Consider the following 17,772-nt stretch of genomic DNA (forward strand, 5'->3'; position numbering starts at 1 on the left):
CAGATAGTGGAGAGAGATTAGATTAGTGACAAACACATAGAGTTACAAGGTCACACGCATTCAAAGAGGGATTCCATTTAGTATTCAATATGGAATCATCCATACAAATTCACCAAAACTATACAACAGAGAAGCATAAAAGAATCTAAACATTTACAGATTTGAAATCATCCATACAAATTACGGCCATAAGCAAGTGTATAATGACTGATCAGTTGTTCAAAACTCAACTAAAATATGCATAAGCTAGTATTAAAGAAAGGGTACCTTTTCATCCAATCCGTGAATAAAGCCTTCTGTAGCACTCTAGACTCTACCGAAAGGTAGTAAAAAATCTACATTTCCCCACCCTACCTACACAGTGTAAGTATGTTAAGAAGCAAGAGAAATCTTAGAACACTCAACATAAACACAATAAACACATGAAGGCATACTAAAATATATGCCAAATTCCCAAATTTACACTAATGCTAATAGATGGGAACTACCTTTCTCATCGTAGATCTCGTGTCTGTAGGGAAAGTGAGCAACAACTTCTCAACTCTCGACTCATGACCCATCCACAACTTGATAACTTCTTATTTACACTGAATTCCTAAAGGTAAAAGTTACATCATCAAGGAAAGTAAAGAAAAATTACATCAGAAAGGAAAGTAAAGAATAAGCAATGCTGAATGCAATTCCTATCCCTTTGCTACCTGATCAGTTGTTCATATCAACCTCCTTATTTATGCACACTTAAGATATAAAAATCATTAAGCAAAAATAACATGACCACCAGCAAAATCATCCCTTTACTACCTCGTCCACACAAAAATTTGGAATTGGATACAAGAGTTTAGCATATCCCCAACCACTGTTCACATGAAGATTATCTATAGTTTAGCATGTCCCCAATGATGATGTCACTCATCATCCATAACTACAAAAAATAGATAACATTGAAGTCCATAACTACAAAAAGGTACTACAAACATTAAAGTAACTTAGTTGCTCGGTGCTTCTTTAACCTGCAAAGAAAGTAAAAAAAACAAAAATAAAGAAAACGATTAGTAAATATATGATAAAAAAAATATTAAAAACCAAAATTATATCATAAACTTACACAAAAAGATGGCCAAACGACATGTCCTCCAGCCACGTCTCTAATAGTTTTCCGCCGTCCTGATGGTCTTATCAGAAGTTCATCGCCCACTATTATAACCCTGACACTAACAAGAGAGAATCCTGGCCCAATCGGTGTGCCATCAACTATCATCGCCGGATCTTCGCTCACAAGAAGTCCTTTCGCCAATTCAATCCCCGGTCGTGCCAAGCTCATCAAAATAACCTAGGCAACATTAAGGAAATGAAAACTTGCAAATTACACAGTCAATGATAGCAGTCAAGTATTGGAATTAGCTGCATGAAAATGTAAAATCAATTATACCTCTGTGGAGGAGCAAGGCGGGTGACTTGTAGGGGGGGAAGTCACATCTCGTGATGGAGTTGCATCGGCAGTATTCTAAAATTATTATAAAATAGAAACGTTATGTAAAGAAACTCATTTTACAATTTTGTATCTTACTTGTATGCAACATAATTTCAAACATTACCTGGCTACCACTGAAATTTGACATGAAATTCTGAAGCTGCTGGGTCACCTCATCCTTAAACTGGCGAAAATCCTCCCTAATTTGTTCTTTGTCATTTCGCTCTTCTTCAATCATTCTCCGATAATCCATGCGATTCGGTGATGGCCCAAAACAATCAGTTGGAGTTGTACCAAACCCCATCATCCGTACCCTGCCATGTCTCTCTGATCCCATGAAATGGGCAAAGGCGTCGTCTCTGGAAATTGCAACGTTGCTACTGGAAGACTCAGGATGCTCCATCTCGTACTGTGTAAACTTTTTCTGAAAATAAGAAAAAAAAACAATAGAAATAAAGCTTAACATAAAACCGGCCAAATAAAAAAAAAATAGCATATAGTATTGGCACATTATATTTAATAACATACTATCAGATCCTCTGACGCTGTATCAACAATCTTCCCATTTTTCTTCGTATGAGTAAGCTTGAATAGTTCAGGGCGGCTAAGAACCTTGCCACTTCCTTTCTCCTGTCAACAGGAAAATAATTTTATCATGTCAAAACCAATATATAAATGAAGAGTTAAATTAGAAGTTCATGAAATTACCAGATCATAGCGTTTACATGCGAAGCTCTGAGTCCCATTTGTGTGCATCATCACTTGTTTGGATCGGTTAGCCTTGTTCGTTATACTGCGCTTCTGAAATTAGCAACCAAATATAATAATGTTAATTTTTTTATATTAATGTTAAAACCAAAATAAGATTGCATTTTACCTGAGCAAGCGATGACTACCAATGGGCGCAGAGACCCGTCCACTGGTCACCAATTACTCTATCATCCGTGCATGGGAAACCAGGCTTGAAGTAAGTTTTTCTCAAATAACACTTCCAATCTTTCCATTTTGTACCGATATTACTCAATGTCCAACTCTTATGCATCTCATCAACATCATAGTAATCCTAAATTGACATGTAAGAAGTCTTTAATACCATGGAATTATAACAAAATTTAAAATGAAAATAATACTAGCTTCCTAAAATAACTTGTAGGAAGTTAATAATACAATTTATTTTCATCGTACCTGAACAACTTCCCACGCATCTTCTTTCTTTTCGTTAGGCACTTGCCTCCAGTCGAATTGGTCAATTGGTAACTTAGCACCAAGTCTTGCTACAGTGCCCAAGAAATTTGTGAATTTTTTCCCTATTTTTCCTACGGGCTGCCCAAATTTATTAAAGACTACTCTCTTCCTTTGGCTCCTAGGGCGTCCCCATGTATCTTTGCAGTAAGTGGGACCACGTCTCTTCCAAGACCTCCTCGACGAGGAGGCAACATCCTGTGTCTCAGGAACAGAGGAGGGTTGTGTATGCAAGTGCCCGACCTGGTCATCCAGATCCTCGGTCTGCTCATCCCCCTGTCCTATCTGGGAATCATCATGTGTATCTTGGGCCTGAGAATGTGAGGGTGGCATAGTGAGATTGCGTTTCCTCATGTCTGATCACCTGTACATGATTAACAATTGAGATTGATATCTTAAATAATAAGCATACAACTATTGCAAATTGATAACAATTTAACGATTTGACATTTAAGTGGAGATGATCATGTATCCATCAAATTTCAAAAGATAGCAAGTGTAAGTATTTTAGTAAACAAAGCCTATAAATTTAAGAACATTAAGAATAGAGCAACATTTAGTGATTCAAAACTCCCAAATATGATACCCCCTCAACCATTTCTTAGAAAAAGAACAGGTACAAGTGTTCCACTACACAAAGTCTACAAATGTAAGAACATTAACAAAAGAGCGACATTTTGTCAAAATTCAAACAAATCAACCATCAAAGCAGTACACCAAATAGAGAAAGAGATATGATCCCGTTTATTTATCGTTGGCAAAGGGACTCTCATCGCCGTCACTATCATCTGAATCTGTATCACATTCTTCATCATCTGGTATTGCCTGGGTCAATTGTTCCAACGGTTCATCAATTTCTGTCCCTACTATATCTATTCGTTCGCAGCTATTTACGTCTTCCAAATTTTGGATTTGTGCTGCCTCGGTCTGGACATCTCCCTCATCATTGTTCCCATGTACCTCGTACAAGTCCCTAGGTTTTGTCTTCACAACCACATGCCAGTCTTTGTTACCGGGGTGATCTTGCACATAGAATACTTGCTCAGCTTGAGATGCAAAGACAAAAGGCTCATTTTTATAAATATGACGTGTCATATTTACAACTGTATAACCGAACGCATCTATTTTTATTCCCCTGTTCGGCGTTACAACATCAAACCAATCACATTTGAAAAGCAATGCCTTCAGGCGTCCAAAGTAGTTAAGTTCAATGATATCTGTTAAAACACCATAATAACTAATATCTCCTGCTATTGGATTCTGATCCCTGGCACTTGAAAAACTTCTTGTATTTGCAGTGACAACAACTCCACAATTCTGTGTTTTCCTTTTCTGTTCGCGAGCCTTTGTGTGAAAGCGGAAACCTTTACTAATAAACCCTTTGTATTTCCTAGCGACGGGCGCTGGCCCCCCAGCTAACCATCTAAGCTTTTCTGATATATGCTCACTCCTTGTCCGCTGCAAATTTTGAACCTATTCAAAATTTGATAATGATTAGCAAAGACCAACGTGTATGCTAAATAAAGTTGAAGAGTAGCTTAATGTGGGTGTGAGCTGACATGTGTGCCAAACCAAGTTGGAAATTTTTTATTGTGAATTTGCTCTATATCCCTTGCCCTAGCACGAGGATGCAACCTTTGAGTATGGTTTACATGTTCTCTGCATAAGCATTAATGTACGTAAGAGAAATGAGTTTCCAAGTATTTACCGAATAGATTAAAGACAATTTAATTGGCTTACGCAATAAATGGAATAACTGCAGGGCAGTTGAAGAGAACATATCGATGTGCCTGTTCAATTGTGGTTTGATCTAAAGGGCAACTCTTAACTTCGCCTAGAGGGCGTCCTGCTAGTGAGAATATAGAAAATCCTTCTTCCATTTCAACATGTGCATCTTCATCATTCCTTACCGGCCGATTCAACTTTGATTCAACACCTTCCAAATATCTTGAACAAAACGTCAAACATTCTTCTGCCAGGTACCCCTCTGCAATAGATCCCTCGGGACGACTTCTATTGCGCACATATGACTTTAATGTGAGAAGGTACCTACACAATCACAGCGTGCATTACTTTCACTAATATGAATTTATAGAAACCTTCAAGATCGAATCAAATTTTTTGATGAACTGTGCATACCTCTCTATGGGGTACATCCATCGGTATTGTACCGGTCCAGCCAACATTGCCTCATCCGCTAAATGAATAGGTAAATGCACCATAATATCAAAAAAGGCAGGAGGGAATATCTTCTCCATATGGCAAAGTGTTAGTGCAATCCTATCTTGTAGTTTGAGGATGTCGCCTACATTGAGGACTTTTGAACATAATTCTTTGAAGAAGTTACATAGCTCAATCAATACGGAGCTGACGTTCTTAGGCAATGATGAGCGTATAGCTAATGGAAGTAGCTGCTGCATCAAAACATGACAATCATGACTCTTCAATCCCGAAATCTTGCGCTCTCGAACATTCACACGTCGCGAGATATTTGAGGAATAGCCATCTGGAAGCTTGACATCCTTTAGGATGTTGCAAAGAACCTCTTTCTCCTTTGGAGACATTGTGAAGCATGCTGGGCGCAAGTATGTTTTGTTCCTTATAGTAGTCACTGGGTGAAGTGTCCTTCTCAGTCCCATTTCTTGTAAATCTAATCGTGCTTTTACACTGTCCTTTGTTTTCCCTTCAATATTCAATAATGTACCAATTACACTGTCGCAAACGTTCTTCTCAATGTGCATCACATCTAGGTTGTGGCGCAATAAGAGCGATTCCCAGTAAGGAAGACTGAAAAATATACTTTTTTTCTTCCAATTATGCTCCTTAGGAGGCTTCTCTTTTTTCTTAGCAGCGGAGGCAGAAATGTTTTCCTCCAAGGGACTCTCCTCTACAACCCTCTTCTTCCCACGTTTACCTTGCTTCTTTGCACCGGTATCTTGCTTCTTGCCAAATGTGATGTTAATGCTTTGTAGTTGATCCAGTACCTGTGTCCCTGATAGGGGAATCGGAGCTAACCTCTTCTCCTTAGTGCCATTAAAAGAAGACTTATCAGACCGAAATCTGTGATTGGCCTCTAAGAATCGTCGGTGTCCCATGTAACAAAACTTCCTTCCATGCTTCAAACGCAGAGAACATGTGTCCTTGTTACAAGAAGGACAGGCCAGTTTCCCTTTGGTGCTCCATCCCGATAAGTTAGCATATGCAGGGAAGTCGCTGATCGTCCATAAAAGTGATGCATGCATCTGAAATGTCTCCTGCCTCGATGCGTCATAAGTCTGCAAACCTGACACCCATAATTCCTTCAACTCTTCGATCAGAGGTTGTAAGTAGACATCAATGTCATTCCCGGGACTAGAAGGGCCAGGAATTAACAATGACAACATTATATATGGTTGCTTCATGCACATCCATGGTGGAAGATTATATGGAATGAGCACAACGGGCCATGTGCTGTGAGCAATACTCATCGTCCTAAATGGATTGAAGCCGTCGCTTGCTAATCCAAGTCTAACATTGCAAGGTTCAGAAGAAAACCACGGATATATGTAGTCAAAAGTTTGCCAGGCCGTAGAGTCTGCAGGATGCCTTAATATATCGTCTTTGGTACGGTTCTCATAATGCCATGTCATGAAAGAAGCCGTTTTAGTTGACATATACAACCTCTGCAACCTTGGCTTCAAAGGAAAATGACGCAAAATCTTTGCGGGAACTTTCTGCTCTCTTGTGGACGAATGGGTTCTCTGCTCATCTGAATTCCCTTCAATTGTTTTCCACCTTGAAGCCCCACAAATACGACATTGAGAATCATTGGAGGCTTCCTTCCAGTATAGCATACAATCATTTGGGCATGCATCTATTTTGTCGTAATGGAGGCCCAAATCCCTAATAATCTTCTTAGTTTCATAAAAGGACTTCGGCAATGCTTCACCCTTAGGAAGTACCTCTTTCAACAACTCAAGCAACATGGTGAATGATTTGTTGCTCCACCCATTAAGAAACTTTATGTGAAACAATCGAACCACGAAGGATAATTTAGTGAACTTGCATCCTGGGTATAATTCTTGCTCCGCATCTTGTAATAGTTTAAAAAACTTATCCGCATGTCCATTAAGCTCGTCCATACGTGCATCTGCTGAATGACCCTCCTCATCTAGTGGTCTATTATCATGATCATGGCTCGATCTTGGGTGTATATCATTCAATAGTTCGTGCATTTCATCTTGTATAATTGGTTCATGAGGTGCTTGGTATTCATTATTACTCATAGCACGAGATGACCCTTCCCCATGATTAACCCATCTACTGTAGCCCAAGAGCATCCCATTCCACAACAAATGTCCCTCGGCCTCTTCTCGATCAACCAATCTAACATTGCCGCATTTGTTACATGGGCAAAATATCTTTCCTCCATGAGCTCCATGAGTAAACGCGAAGTTAAGAAATTGAGAAACTCCTTCCTCGTACGCCGGGTCATTCCTATTGTATCCAAAAGTGAACACAAATTAAACATATTAAAATTATACATAATCAATCCAATTTCTTCCACATTTGAAAAACCTAAACGCTATCATAGTCATACCTTGGAAGTTGGATCCAACTTCGATCCATGACTTTTTGAGATTTGTCCGTACAAGTAGACCCAAAGCAAGGGAATCTCTATTCTATGGCCTATCCTATTATCTTTTGCTAGCCATACGTAGATGTAGACCCAAAGCAGGGGAAATCAACTCTCTTTAAGTTCTTTAGAGGCTCCTCTGGAGCCAAACCTGCACTTGAAAGACGATGAGAGCATATCCCTTTGAACTTTAACATCTTTTGATAAAGAAGATGAAGTTTCTTTAGCCCCAAAACACCCTGATAATATCTATAAAAGAAGTAATAGCGTAGCCCCAAAACAGAGTTTCTTCACCTCATTTCCCAGGGAAAGATGATTGTCATTTAGATTCAGCCCCACCCTTCAATCTTGATTTGCATAATACCCGGCCCTGAGAAGCTTGAGGTTACATGTAACCAAAGGCATGCTGCAACATGGACTGGTAACACTCTTTGGGAACACCTAAATATCAGCATATCCATGGAATTGCAATTGGTGATTTGATTCTTTTTCTATCGACACTACAGACTATCACTTGCCTCGTTATAGTGCCACATGCTTTAAGCTATTTTTTTCTTAACAGATGGACCCTACCAAATTAAACATAAATTGCTGACTTTAACTAATGGTGGTCCTCGCTAGCATAAAGTAAATTAACAGTAGAAATAATCAAAAATAAAATAATAACTAAAGGAGATTAAACAACTATAGCACATCAGAGTGGGTCTCAGCTACATCAAACAGCTTCCTCATGAACAAACAGCCTTGAAGTGGGGCCACATCACTATCAAGGCCTTCCTCACGAACTGTACTTTTGCTGCCTTTGTTGAGCTGTGGTTCCCACCTTGGATCATAAACAGCCCAAATATCCCCCTTCTTGCATAGGTTTTTATTACCTTTCGGTGCTCCAATTTTTGTATTTGCTGATTCACTATATCCTCAACCTCACTTTAAGGTTGTACTTTAGCAATTTGTTTTTATTTTATTGGGACTTGGATCCATTCCATCAGAGTCTTATATTCTTTATATGACACATTTTAGGATTTTTGGTTTGGACAAACCATTCTTTTTCATCATTTCATTCTAATTCCCGAAAGTGTGTCCAAGTTCTTATTTAATTCATTTTCCAGGGTGGTATCATACGTCAACAACTTTATTATCTTCTCAAAGACGAGAAAGATGGACAGGTGAGACTGTGAGACATCATTTATTCATTTAGATGTCCGTTTATGGTAAATGTGTTACCAACCGTAATTGTTTCAAGGATTTAATTCCATGTCTTGGGCACTAGTAACTTTTTAGGTGCATTTTATTATGAAAATAACACTTCTTTATGTTTTCACATCTGGAAATTTTCTATGTAACTTCAAATCAGCGCCCACAGAGCTATACATGTTTGGCCATGATGATCTCATTCACTTAAGACACTGGACTATCATTTGAACGAATTGGCTGCATGCCATTGTTTTTATTTTCTCATTGCTAAACGATGATCTCTTGTCTTCTCTCGGTTTCTTTTAGGAAAATAACACTTCTTTATTGTTTTTATTTTCTCATTGCTAAACGATGATCTCTTGGCTGCATGCCTACTTGAATGATAACGTGATTTCTTGTAAACCGGTAGAAAATTCCACATTGGAGTCTATTTGTCTTGGTCTTTTGAAAAATGCATGTGTATTTTCTCCATTACAGATCTGCGAGGCTTTGTGCTGCTTCAGTCAATTGATTGTAATTGGTCACGTAAAATTCCAATTTTGTTAATCACTAGTAATATTGACCATTCTCTCGGTAATCATTGAAATTTACATGTTTTCCTCTTTGGATTTGAGAGTCTGAAAATCCTATATATGGGTGTACTTGAAGCATCTTGTATTTGTTTTATTATTATTGTTTAAAAACCACTAGAATATTTCTACCTTGATGTCAATATCAATTTTGACTTAAGGTTTGTCAGATCTAAGGTATAAACAGTAAAGAGAAGACAAACACTTAAATTATACATCGTTAAAAGATTTTGCTGGTCATAAAATGATATTAAGCAGGCAACAACACTTGAAAAGTTCTCAAGAAACATTGACATATCAGAGTTGAGTTTCTCCTAGTCTAATCCATGTTTTACAAAGAGTGGCTAAAATATTTATGCTAAATTGAGGTTTTCTCATACACCTTGTAGTTTAAGAATTTAGGCAGAGGACCTGCCAGGCAACAAGATCAATAGCAAGAAAAGAACATTTAGCAGACTACCCTGTTATCGATATTGAAAATATCTGAATCTTCAAAACAAATGCGATTTAGGATTTAAAACAAATAGGAAACATACTATGACATCAACCCTTCTCCAACTTCTTTGACATCTAAACTGAAATCACTGTACATTACAAGAGGTGTAAGAACTGGAAGAATAAAGAGTTCCACAACAATCTGCAACAACTGAAGTTCCTAATCCAGACATATATAAATCATTTTCCAAATGAAACAACCCACTAAACTGTAATACTTTTGGGAGCCACCATCATTCATAATCTCCTTGGTGTCCTTGGCAAGGATCTCAGTTGCAACTCACAGAGATGCTAGGTTGCTGAAAGGGCTCAAGGGCATACCGATAACACCTCTGTACGTATATATCTCTATAACAAAACCTTAATTTTTTTTTAATAAAATAGAGAGTAGAGACAAACAAACGACTCAAATAAAAAAAAAAACTTCTAAAGCAATAAAACCTCTAAATCTGTCTGAGAGGGTGTCCAACACCCTCCAATCTCTCCACAGTGAGGAGACTGGCAAGAAATCTTCTTTGTTTGCCAATCCAATCACTCCCTTTTGACGATGATAAGACAAAGCCAAAGTATCAGCACCTATTGTGAATGGGATCCGATCCTCTTCGAACTCTTCTTTTGCTTGACTGATTGGGATCGAACGTGGGAGGTGTGGGTACTGGTTTCTCCTTAGTGTTCAGGTTCTCGACAGCAACGGCCTTCAGAATTCGTGGTTTCTCTGCTGCTATCCCATTGTCTTCATCCCATTTGATGGCAAGGCCTATACTTCTCAAGCCAGAAACCTTCTCTGGTTGAACAGTTCAGAGCCCAATACAGACAAGGATGATAAGCACTCTGTAAGTACACAAAACCATGGCTTCTTCTCCCACAAAGACAAATACAAAATCTCTATGGTTACAGTAATAGCAGAGTAAGCAACTCTGATACTGTAATCCTTCTCTTATTGTGGCCCATTCCTGTAGATATAAGCCTGCTTTTATCTCTGATCTATGTGGGTCTTAAAAGCATAAAGCCAGAGGGCCCATCAGTCCTAAAGAAGTTAGATTCACTTCAATCATAAGCCTGCAATCCAAGCAATTAAAGGCTGTTTTAGAAGGTTCTGACAGGCTTGAATAAAGAGATTGGAACAACATCCTTGAGAAGACAAGTATCTTTTCGTTGGTTCCCTCCATCATTTGCATTGCTTTTGTCTATCAAACAAAGACCAACTTGAACTTGGGGCAGACCACCACGTCACGCCCGACCAGGCTTATGTGTACATGCAGCTGAGCATGCTATACTGTTTTTTAGCTTAGTTAGCACAGCTTAACTCTGCTAATGGAAGGTAGTGAGTTCTATGCATTTGCTTTGTTGGAATAATTACTGAAATCTTTTGATTAATAAGAACACATAGAAAAAAGGCCAGTGAGCATCTACAATTTTTTAAAAAAAAAGAAAAGAAAATGGCCAAAGGAAGATAAAGAAAAATGACCAATCTACCCCTATAAACTCTGTATGTCATTAAAAAATAGCTAACTTTATAACCCAACAAATACACAACAAATTCACAGTGCTCATTTGTGATTGTTAAATCAAGCTTAAAACAATCTTAAGGGTCATTATGCCACATCTGCATAAGATGAATGATTTGTTGGTTCTTCTTTTCTTTTCTTTTTTAAAGGTAAATGAATGTTGTTTCTTCTCTATCTTAAGATGAATGATTTGTAATTGAACAAATGCTGAAATTGGATTTTTTGGTTCTTTTAATATATATTATTGAATAATGATAAGGGAACCGATAGTGGAACCGAACAAATAGCCTTTTCCCAAGTTAGATTTCTTTTCCTTGTTTTTTGGCTTTTTGTTTCCTTCAAATAGCAAGACTACTAAAAACATGGAATTATGTCGTGAAAAACTTTCATAGAAAACAAAACTATTCGACATTACAAAATAAGGTTAGTTTTCATGAGGTTACTACTGCACAATAATCAAAACAAAGATATCATATCCTTATTGAGGATACTTAATTTTTTTGAGGTTACTACTACACAAGAATCAAAACAACCAGAAAAATTGCTCTGAAATTGAAATAAGAGGAATCTCAATAGCTTTCGACAAGAAAAGGAAATCAATCCTTTAAAATGAAAAAAAAATCTGTGAAATTTGAGACTCAATTAGGAGAAGATCCATAGAGATAACAAAATAATATAAACACCAAACCAGATCACAAATATCATGACAAAACTAGTAAAATTAACGAAAAAGAAACAAAAGTTACCTCTAATTAAGATTCCTTTTCTTCTTTTCTTCTCCTTTGTCTTATCCTTCTCTAATCTTGCCAAAATTACCAAAGGGAAAGAGAATCATAAATCTATTAACAGATGAAATGAAAAACAACTGAAAATACAAAGGAACCGTAGCTCGAAAATCAGAAAATGGGTATAAGTGAAAACAAAAAACAGAGCCTTGGCACATATTTATAAAGAAAGAGAGAGATGGAACCAATAAGCAATAACTTGAAACCCTTTTTCAAAAAGAAAAGAGAAATCAAGGGGACTCACATTGTTGGAACGATGATAGATATCTTAGGCCAGAAGGAACCCTAACCCCAAATCAACCCCCTTCTTCTTCGTTTGACAGTGGCCAAAAACCCCAAATCAGCCGCCTTCTTCTTCGTTTGACAGTGGCCAAAAACCCCAAATCAGCCCCCTTCTTCTTCGTTTGACATTGGCCAAAAATCCCAAATCAAACCCCTTCTTCTTCGTTGACAGTGGCGAAAAACAAGGAAGGGCGTGGAGATGGAACCAAATGCAGAGGGATGGTCGAAACCCTAGCAAATAAAGGAAAAAGAACTGTGAAATCCTACAAAACAAAGCAATAGAAGCTTCTCTCTTCCTTAGTTTCTTCTCCTTCGTCAATCGGCAATGTAGATTACGGTTTCTCGACAGTTTTGGGCTCCTAATCGTTAGCGGATCCTGATGGAAAAGAGGGAGCGGGAGAGAAAAGCTAGGGCATGAGACAGAAAATATGGGTTAGCGCGGGAGAGGAAAAGAGGGAGCGGGAGAGAAAAAAAATAGGGCGCGAGTGTTTAATCGTTTTCTCCGACGATATACCAGCGGTCGTCAAATTTACCGCGGGTAAAGACCCACTTTCAACAGCGGTTTTAAAGACCGCTGCTAAATTCCCGCTGGTAATTGAGGATTTTGTTGTAGTGATCGCCGTTATCGGTTTTTAAACATTTGATCTTCCAATCAATATTACTATCCACTGGTTCTTGGAACTCTATGAACTTTCCAAGAACTTCTGATTTTTTTTTTTTAGAAAATAAACCCACATGTAACGGGAGAAATCATTCATAAATATCAACAAATAATTCATGATTCTAATCGAAGGTACTCTTACTTTTCCAAAGACGTGTGTTTACTGTCATGTAATGGGGTTGCTTTCCCTTGTGGCTTTCATTAGGTGGCTTGTCCACCCCCCCCCCAATGACATGTTTTTCCATATTTCAATGTATCAGTTTGCCCCGTGGCCTCTTAATTTTGGGTTAAAAAAATGTATACGCAATTGAATTTGGGACTACCATATAAAATTTCTCCCCCAATTATTATGTGACAACGATAGAGGATGTTCATGTAGGTAAAAAAACATGAAAAGACACTCTCTTTTGATTATAGGTGAAGTTTGAAAAATCTGGTATAGTTTGTTTTTCCCCCTTTTCTTTCCGTGTGATCCATGCATATCTAATTACAGGGTCCATCAAACCTCTCGATAAAATTTGGTATTATTCTTTTACTTATCGATTTCATCGTCCTAGTGTGCAAATAGAGGGAGCATAATCGAGACATGCTTATCTTCCCCCACAAAAGAAAGCGAAAATCTACTTTCGTTTGGGTGGTGATAAGGAATAAAACCACTTCTCTTATTATATGATAAAATCACTACACAAAGTTGGAATTCAAAGAGACTCCATAAAGAAATTAACCCTTTACAAGGTTGGGATAGTAATCTAATGAGAAATTAAGTTCCGTCTTGGTCATATAAATACATGATTTGGCGATGATTGACACATGGCCAAGCTCTTATTTGGAGGCACTAAACCCACATTTCTTAATTGAAAGCCATTGATTTCGAGTCTTTATATTCCCATGGCCCCATGCAGAGTTGGTGCAATTTCATTGGTTGTCGCAATTAATTTCACATGGTTTGGACCAATTGATGGAGAAAGATGTTTTGTTTGACATTTCCAAACACTATATCAAGAGGAAGGTTAATAAAAAAATTTGGGTTTTAACAGACCTAGATGTTGATGTTTTGTGTCTTGTAATTCGTGTGTTAGTGTGTTTATCTCTTTTTTGTCCATGGTTTAAGACTCACACGACTGTCTTTGGATGGGCTAAGCACAATAAAGGGATGTGAACCTCGATTGGTGGAAGGTGAGTCAAGTTCTTCACGAGTGTGTCCGTGAGCTTAGTGTTTGCATGTTCCTTAGGATTTGCACACGAAGTCACGAAAGAATGATATGGGGAAATTTTCTAAATCTCTGTTTGTTTTGGATTTTAAGAATCCAGTTTGAGCCCAAAACAGTTTTTTGAAAAGAAAAAAATGGGCATTTTGTACACAAATTATTGAGATAAAGATTTGATTTGTTTTCAAAATCAATTCTACAATGTGAACCAAATGCCCACTTTTGCCAAGAACTTATTACTGCTCAAAATCCCAAAACAAATTGTTTCTGAGGTGTTCAAATTTAGTGATTTATATGTAAAAAGCAAAAAAAAGGATACTTTCAATATTTTGTAAAAATTCCATTTATATGATTTTTTTCTAAGAAAAAAAGATAAAAAGAGCTGCCTATTGAAGTTTGAGTGTAAGAAAACCCGGCTATTATCTGATTTTGATTCTATAGTTGTCATATGGGGCTGATGGGGAGATCACCACCGGCTAGATTGACAGGATGCTCACTTGATCAGATTTCACATAGGGACAACTGGGTGGGTCAATGATTAGACAATTATTATACTCATCAAAAATTTAACGCAATTAACTACACCTATTTTCTTAAGGGAAATGATAAATGCGGCCCCTTTTCATCACTCGGGACACCCAGCAGCAGTGTATCAATGACTGCAGCCAAAGGTTTCAACTGATTTGATTGCCACGTACACTGCAGTTGGGTGGCCCATGTGATGAAAAGGGGCGCATTTATCATATCCCTTTTCTTAATCAATTGAAAGTAAAATTAGAGAACTATACCTGGTCATGGCCTCAACCCTATAATTTATAAAGTTGTTGTAGGAAGAACACAAGACATTTGAAAGCCTAGTTTCTTTTTTTATTAAAACCTTATATTTTATTTGGGAAATGATATTAGCAGAACCGTATTTTGATATTTTCACAATCAATCTTGTCTTTTACTATTTAATGGCCTGTCAAAAAGTATTAAAATTCCCAAAAAGCTCTCATGAGCCAATTAAAGATGAAAAGATAGCTGAGTTTGTGCACATATCAAAATATAGCCGACATTAGGTGCAGCAATTTCTTCATCCCATCGTGCTTGCGTCAGAGATCCCTTGTGCTTTGGTACCAACTAATGCAGGGAGCGTGGAGTGGTAAACCAAAGATAAAGATCAACACAAGAAGCGAATAAAATAATCTCGTGGGGGTATGAAAACCCATGCCACGGTTTGGAGAAAAAACTCCAATATAACACGTGAAAGGAGCGAAGCTCCTTCACCCATGTAAAAGAGCCAATGCTCTCTACACAAGTGATATCCCAAAATAAACTTTATTCAATCTTTTTTTTCTTTCCTCATGTCATTACATTATATAAAGAGCCAAAACCTAAGAATAGCAATCCTAATTTCTTGCCTAACTATTATTCTCAATCTTCAAACTAAAGTAACATAAATAAAAAGTAGAAACATGACTAAAATATTCCTAAATTAGTGATCCCATAATATTCCTATACCATATCCGTAAAATGCCTATAACTTAACCAAATCAAGTCTAAATCACCCAATCTTGAGCTCTTTAGATAGGTAATTGAAAAACCTTTCTAAAAACACCGAAATCAGGCCAAAAGAACAAGATTTGATGTCCTAAAAAAGTACTACAAATAAAATGACTAAAATAGAAAATAAAAAATAAAAGGCTTGTTCAACGCCATGCGTTCTACATTAAGGATTCCTTATTGGCGTCCCTATTGACTTTGAGGATTACTCTATAACCCAATATTAGCTGAAAGTGATCCTAAGTCATAACCAGCATTAGGTAGACTATAGACGCATAGCGGGACCATGAACCAATATCACCCCTCACGTCTAAGGACATATAAAGGGTCTGGTTTGGTAGAATAGCCTTATCCATATTTCTTGTCGACAGGTAATTATTTGTTAAGTGCACAAACCATTTGTTAGACCCATTCTACTTGCTTAGGGTCCAATATCCTAGTGGCTGAGAGAAGCCACCCCAATGCATTTATGGAGGCAAAGTCTGATGCTAGTTGAGTAAAGAAAGAGATGTCTAGTCTGAACCACAACCAGGAACCTTTTACGTCTACAAAGAGCAAGAATATCATATCTCCCTGCCCCTTAGGATCTATGAATCCGTGGGCAAGATATTCCTATGAGGATACCTAAGGACAATCGTGTGTCAAAGTAAAACAAACACATCACGCACTCCTTTATAGTACCCAGTTAATGTCATGAAATGAAATCTTTACTTATAAATAAAGTTTCAATACATCAATGACCGGCTTTTAGGGCATAAACTCTAATAAATCAGTCATCCAACATGTCGGTATTTTGGAGAATTTTATGGACTGGTCCGTCAGTTAGGACAATGATGACAATGATGGAGTGGGCCTTATGGTATGGCCTCAATTTCCGAGCAGCAATCATTAGAGCATAGGCAAACTTTTTGATCTTCTGATACCAACTTTCAGCATCATGGAGTAACCGGCTAATGTTGTATATTAGAAACTAGTTCTTATTTTCTTCTCGGGCTATTGCCATCGGGCTGACAACGAGGTCTAGATAAAGTTCTTCGCCAGGCTCGAACTTTGTAAGCAAGGCCAGTGAACCAAGGTAGTGATTAAGTTGCTCGGAAGTGCATTGACATTCCTCGGTCCAACGGAATTCGTTCACGTTCCTCGATATCTTGAAGAATATAAGACATTTCTTAGTATATTTGGACATAAATCAGCTAAACACAGCGATCTGACTAGTAAGTTTTTGCGCATCCTTGGTAGTTGGAGGCGGAGCCATGTCAAGGAGGACCTTTTTTTTTCTCCGAGTTGGCTTCAAATCCTCTTTGGATTACCATGAAAATGAGGAACTTCTGGGTGGTGACCTCGAACATGGACTTTGTGGTGCTTTTGGTGGAGGATGGCGAAGGTTTCTATTAGGTCGGTAACATGGTGGTCAGCCTTCAGGGTCTTGAAGAGCATGCCATCGATGTAAGCCTCCATGTTTTCGCCAATCTGTTGCTTGATTAAGCTATTGATGATCCCCTAATAGGTCACTACCACATTTTTTAGCCCAAACGGCATAAGTCGGGAGAAGTACAATCATTGCTCGGTGATGAAATATGCCTTTAGGATAACAGGTTCGTACATCTTGATATGATTGTAGCTAGAGAAGGCATCCATAAAGCTCAGCAACTTGTGCCTGGAGGTGGCATCGAGGAGGAGATTTCTCCGAAGAAGTGGGTAAAAATCCTTCAGGCAGGCTCCCATTTAGGTTGGTGAAGTCGATGTATATTCTTGACTTTCTTTGGGCTTCTTCACCATCACTATGTTTGCAAGCCAATCTGGGTAGTGGATTTCAGGATGAAACCGGCTCAGAGAAGCTTGTCGACCTCTTCTCTGTGACGTTGTCTTTCGAGGGCGAAGTTTCGCTTCTTCTGCTTGACGGGCTTGAAGCGCGGGTCAACTTACAGCTTTTGGACAGCTAACATCAGTCGATATTTTATATCAGCTAGCGTCCAAGCAAGGACTTCAGCATTGGTCTTTAGGATGTTAATCAAGTTTACTTGGAGCTCTCCCTAGAGGTCCAAACCAATTTGGATGGCTCGGTCATCGTCCCCATCGAACAATGGTACTGCGGTCAAGTCTTTAGCCGGCTTGCCTCGGACAACTCGAGCCTAATCCCTGAGGTCAGGCAACTTGATAGGGAGAGCCTCCTTGGCCATGTTGGTTCAGTTTAGGG

At 38.2% G+C, this 17,772-nt stretch overlaps 2 protein-coding genes across 2 annotated transcripts; both read right to left on the reverse strand.

Annotated features, from left to right (window-relative positions):
* Nucleotides 1-986: 986 nt before the first annotated feature.
* On the reverse strand, nucleotides 987-11,973 carry LOC143858213 (uncharacterized). The gene is made up of 9 exons (XM_077368868.1): nucleotides 11,841-11,973; nucleotides 2,657-3,077; nucleotides 2,349-2,534; nucleotides 2,180-2,272; nucleotides 2,000-2,101; nucleotides 1,596-1,895; nucleotides 1,430-1,504; nucleotides 1,106-1,330; nucleotides 987-1,010 (listed from the first exon to the last, which is right to left on the reverse strand). The coding sequence occupies exons 4-9, from the start codon at nucleotides 2,228-2,230 to the stop codon at nucleotides 987-989; spliced, it is 777 nt and encodes a 258-aa protein (XP_077224983.1). The 5' UTR covers nucleotides 2,231-2,272; nucleotides 2,349-2,534; nucleotides 2,657-3,077; nucleotides 11,841-11,973.
* Nucleotides 3,458-17,033, reverse strand: CLE45 (CLAVATA3/ESR-RELATED 45). The gene is made up of 6 exons (XM_077368869.1): nucleotides 16,886-17,033; nucleotides 10,163-10,370; nucleotides 4,853-7,189; nucleotides 4,454-4,762; nucleotides 4,273-4,372; nucleotides 3,458-4,171 (listed from the first exon to the last, which is right to left on the reverse strand). The coding sequence occupies exons 1-6, from the start codon at nucleotides 17,031-17,033 to the stop codon at nucleotides 3,458-3,460; spliced, it is 3,816 nt and encodes a 1,271-aa protein (XP_077224984.1).
* Nucleotides 17,034-17,772: the final 739 nt, after the last annotated feature.

The sequence above is a fragment of the Tasmannia lanceolata genome, unplaced genomic scaffold (assembly GCF_043159265.1).
Source record: "Tasmannia lanceolata isolate RefF3 unplaced genomic scaffold, GAP_Taslan_0.1 ptg000025l, whole genome shotgun sequence".
Classification (NCBI taxonomy): domain Eukaryota; kingdom Viridiplantae; phylum Streptophyta; class Magnoliopsida; order Canellales; family Winteraceae; genus Tasmannia; species Tasmannia lanceolata.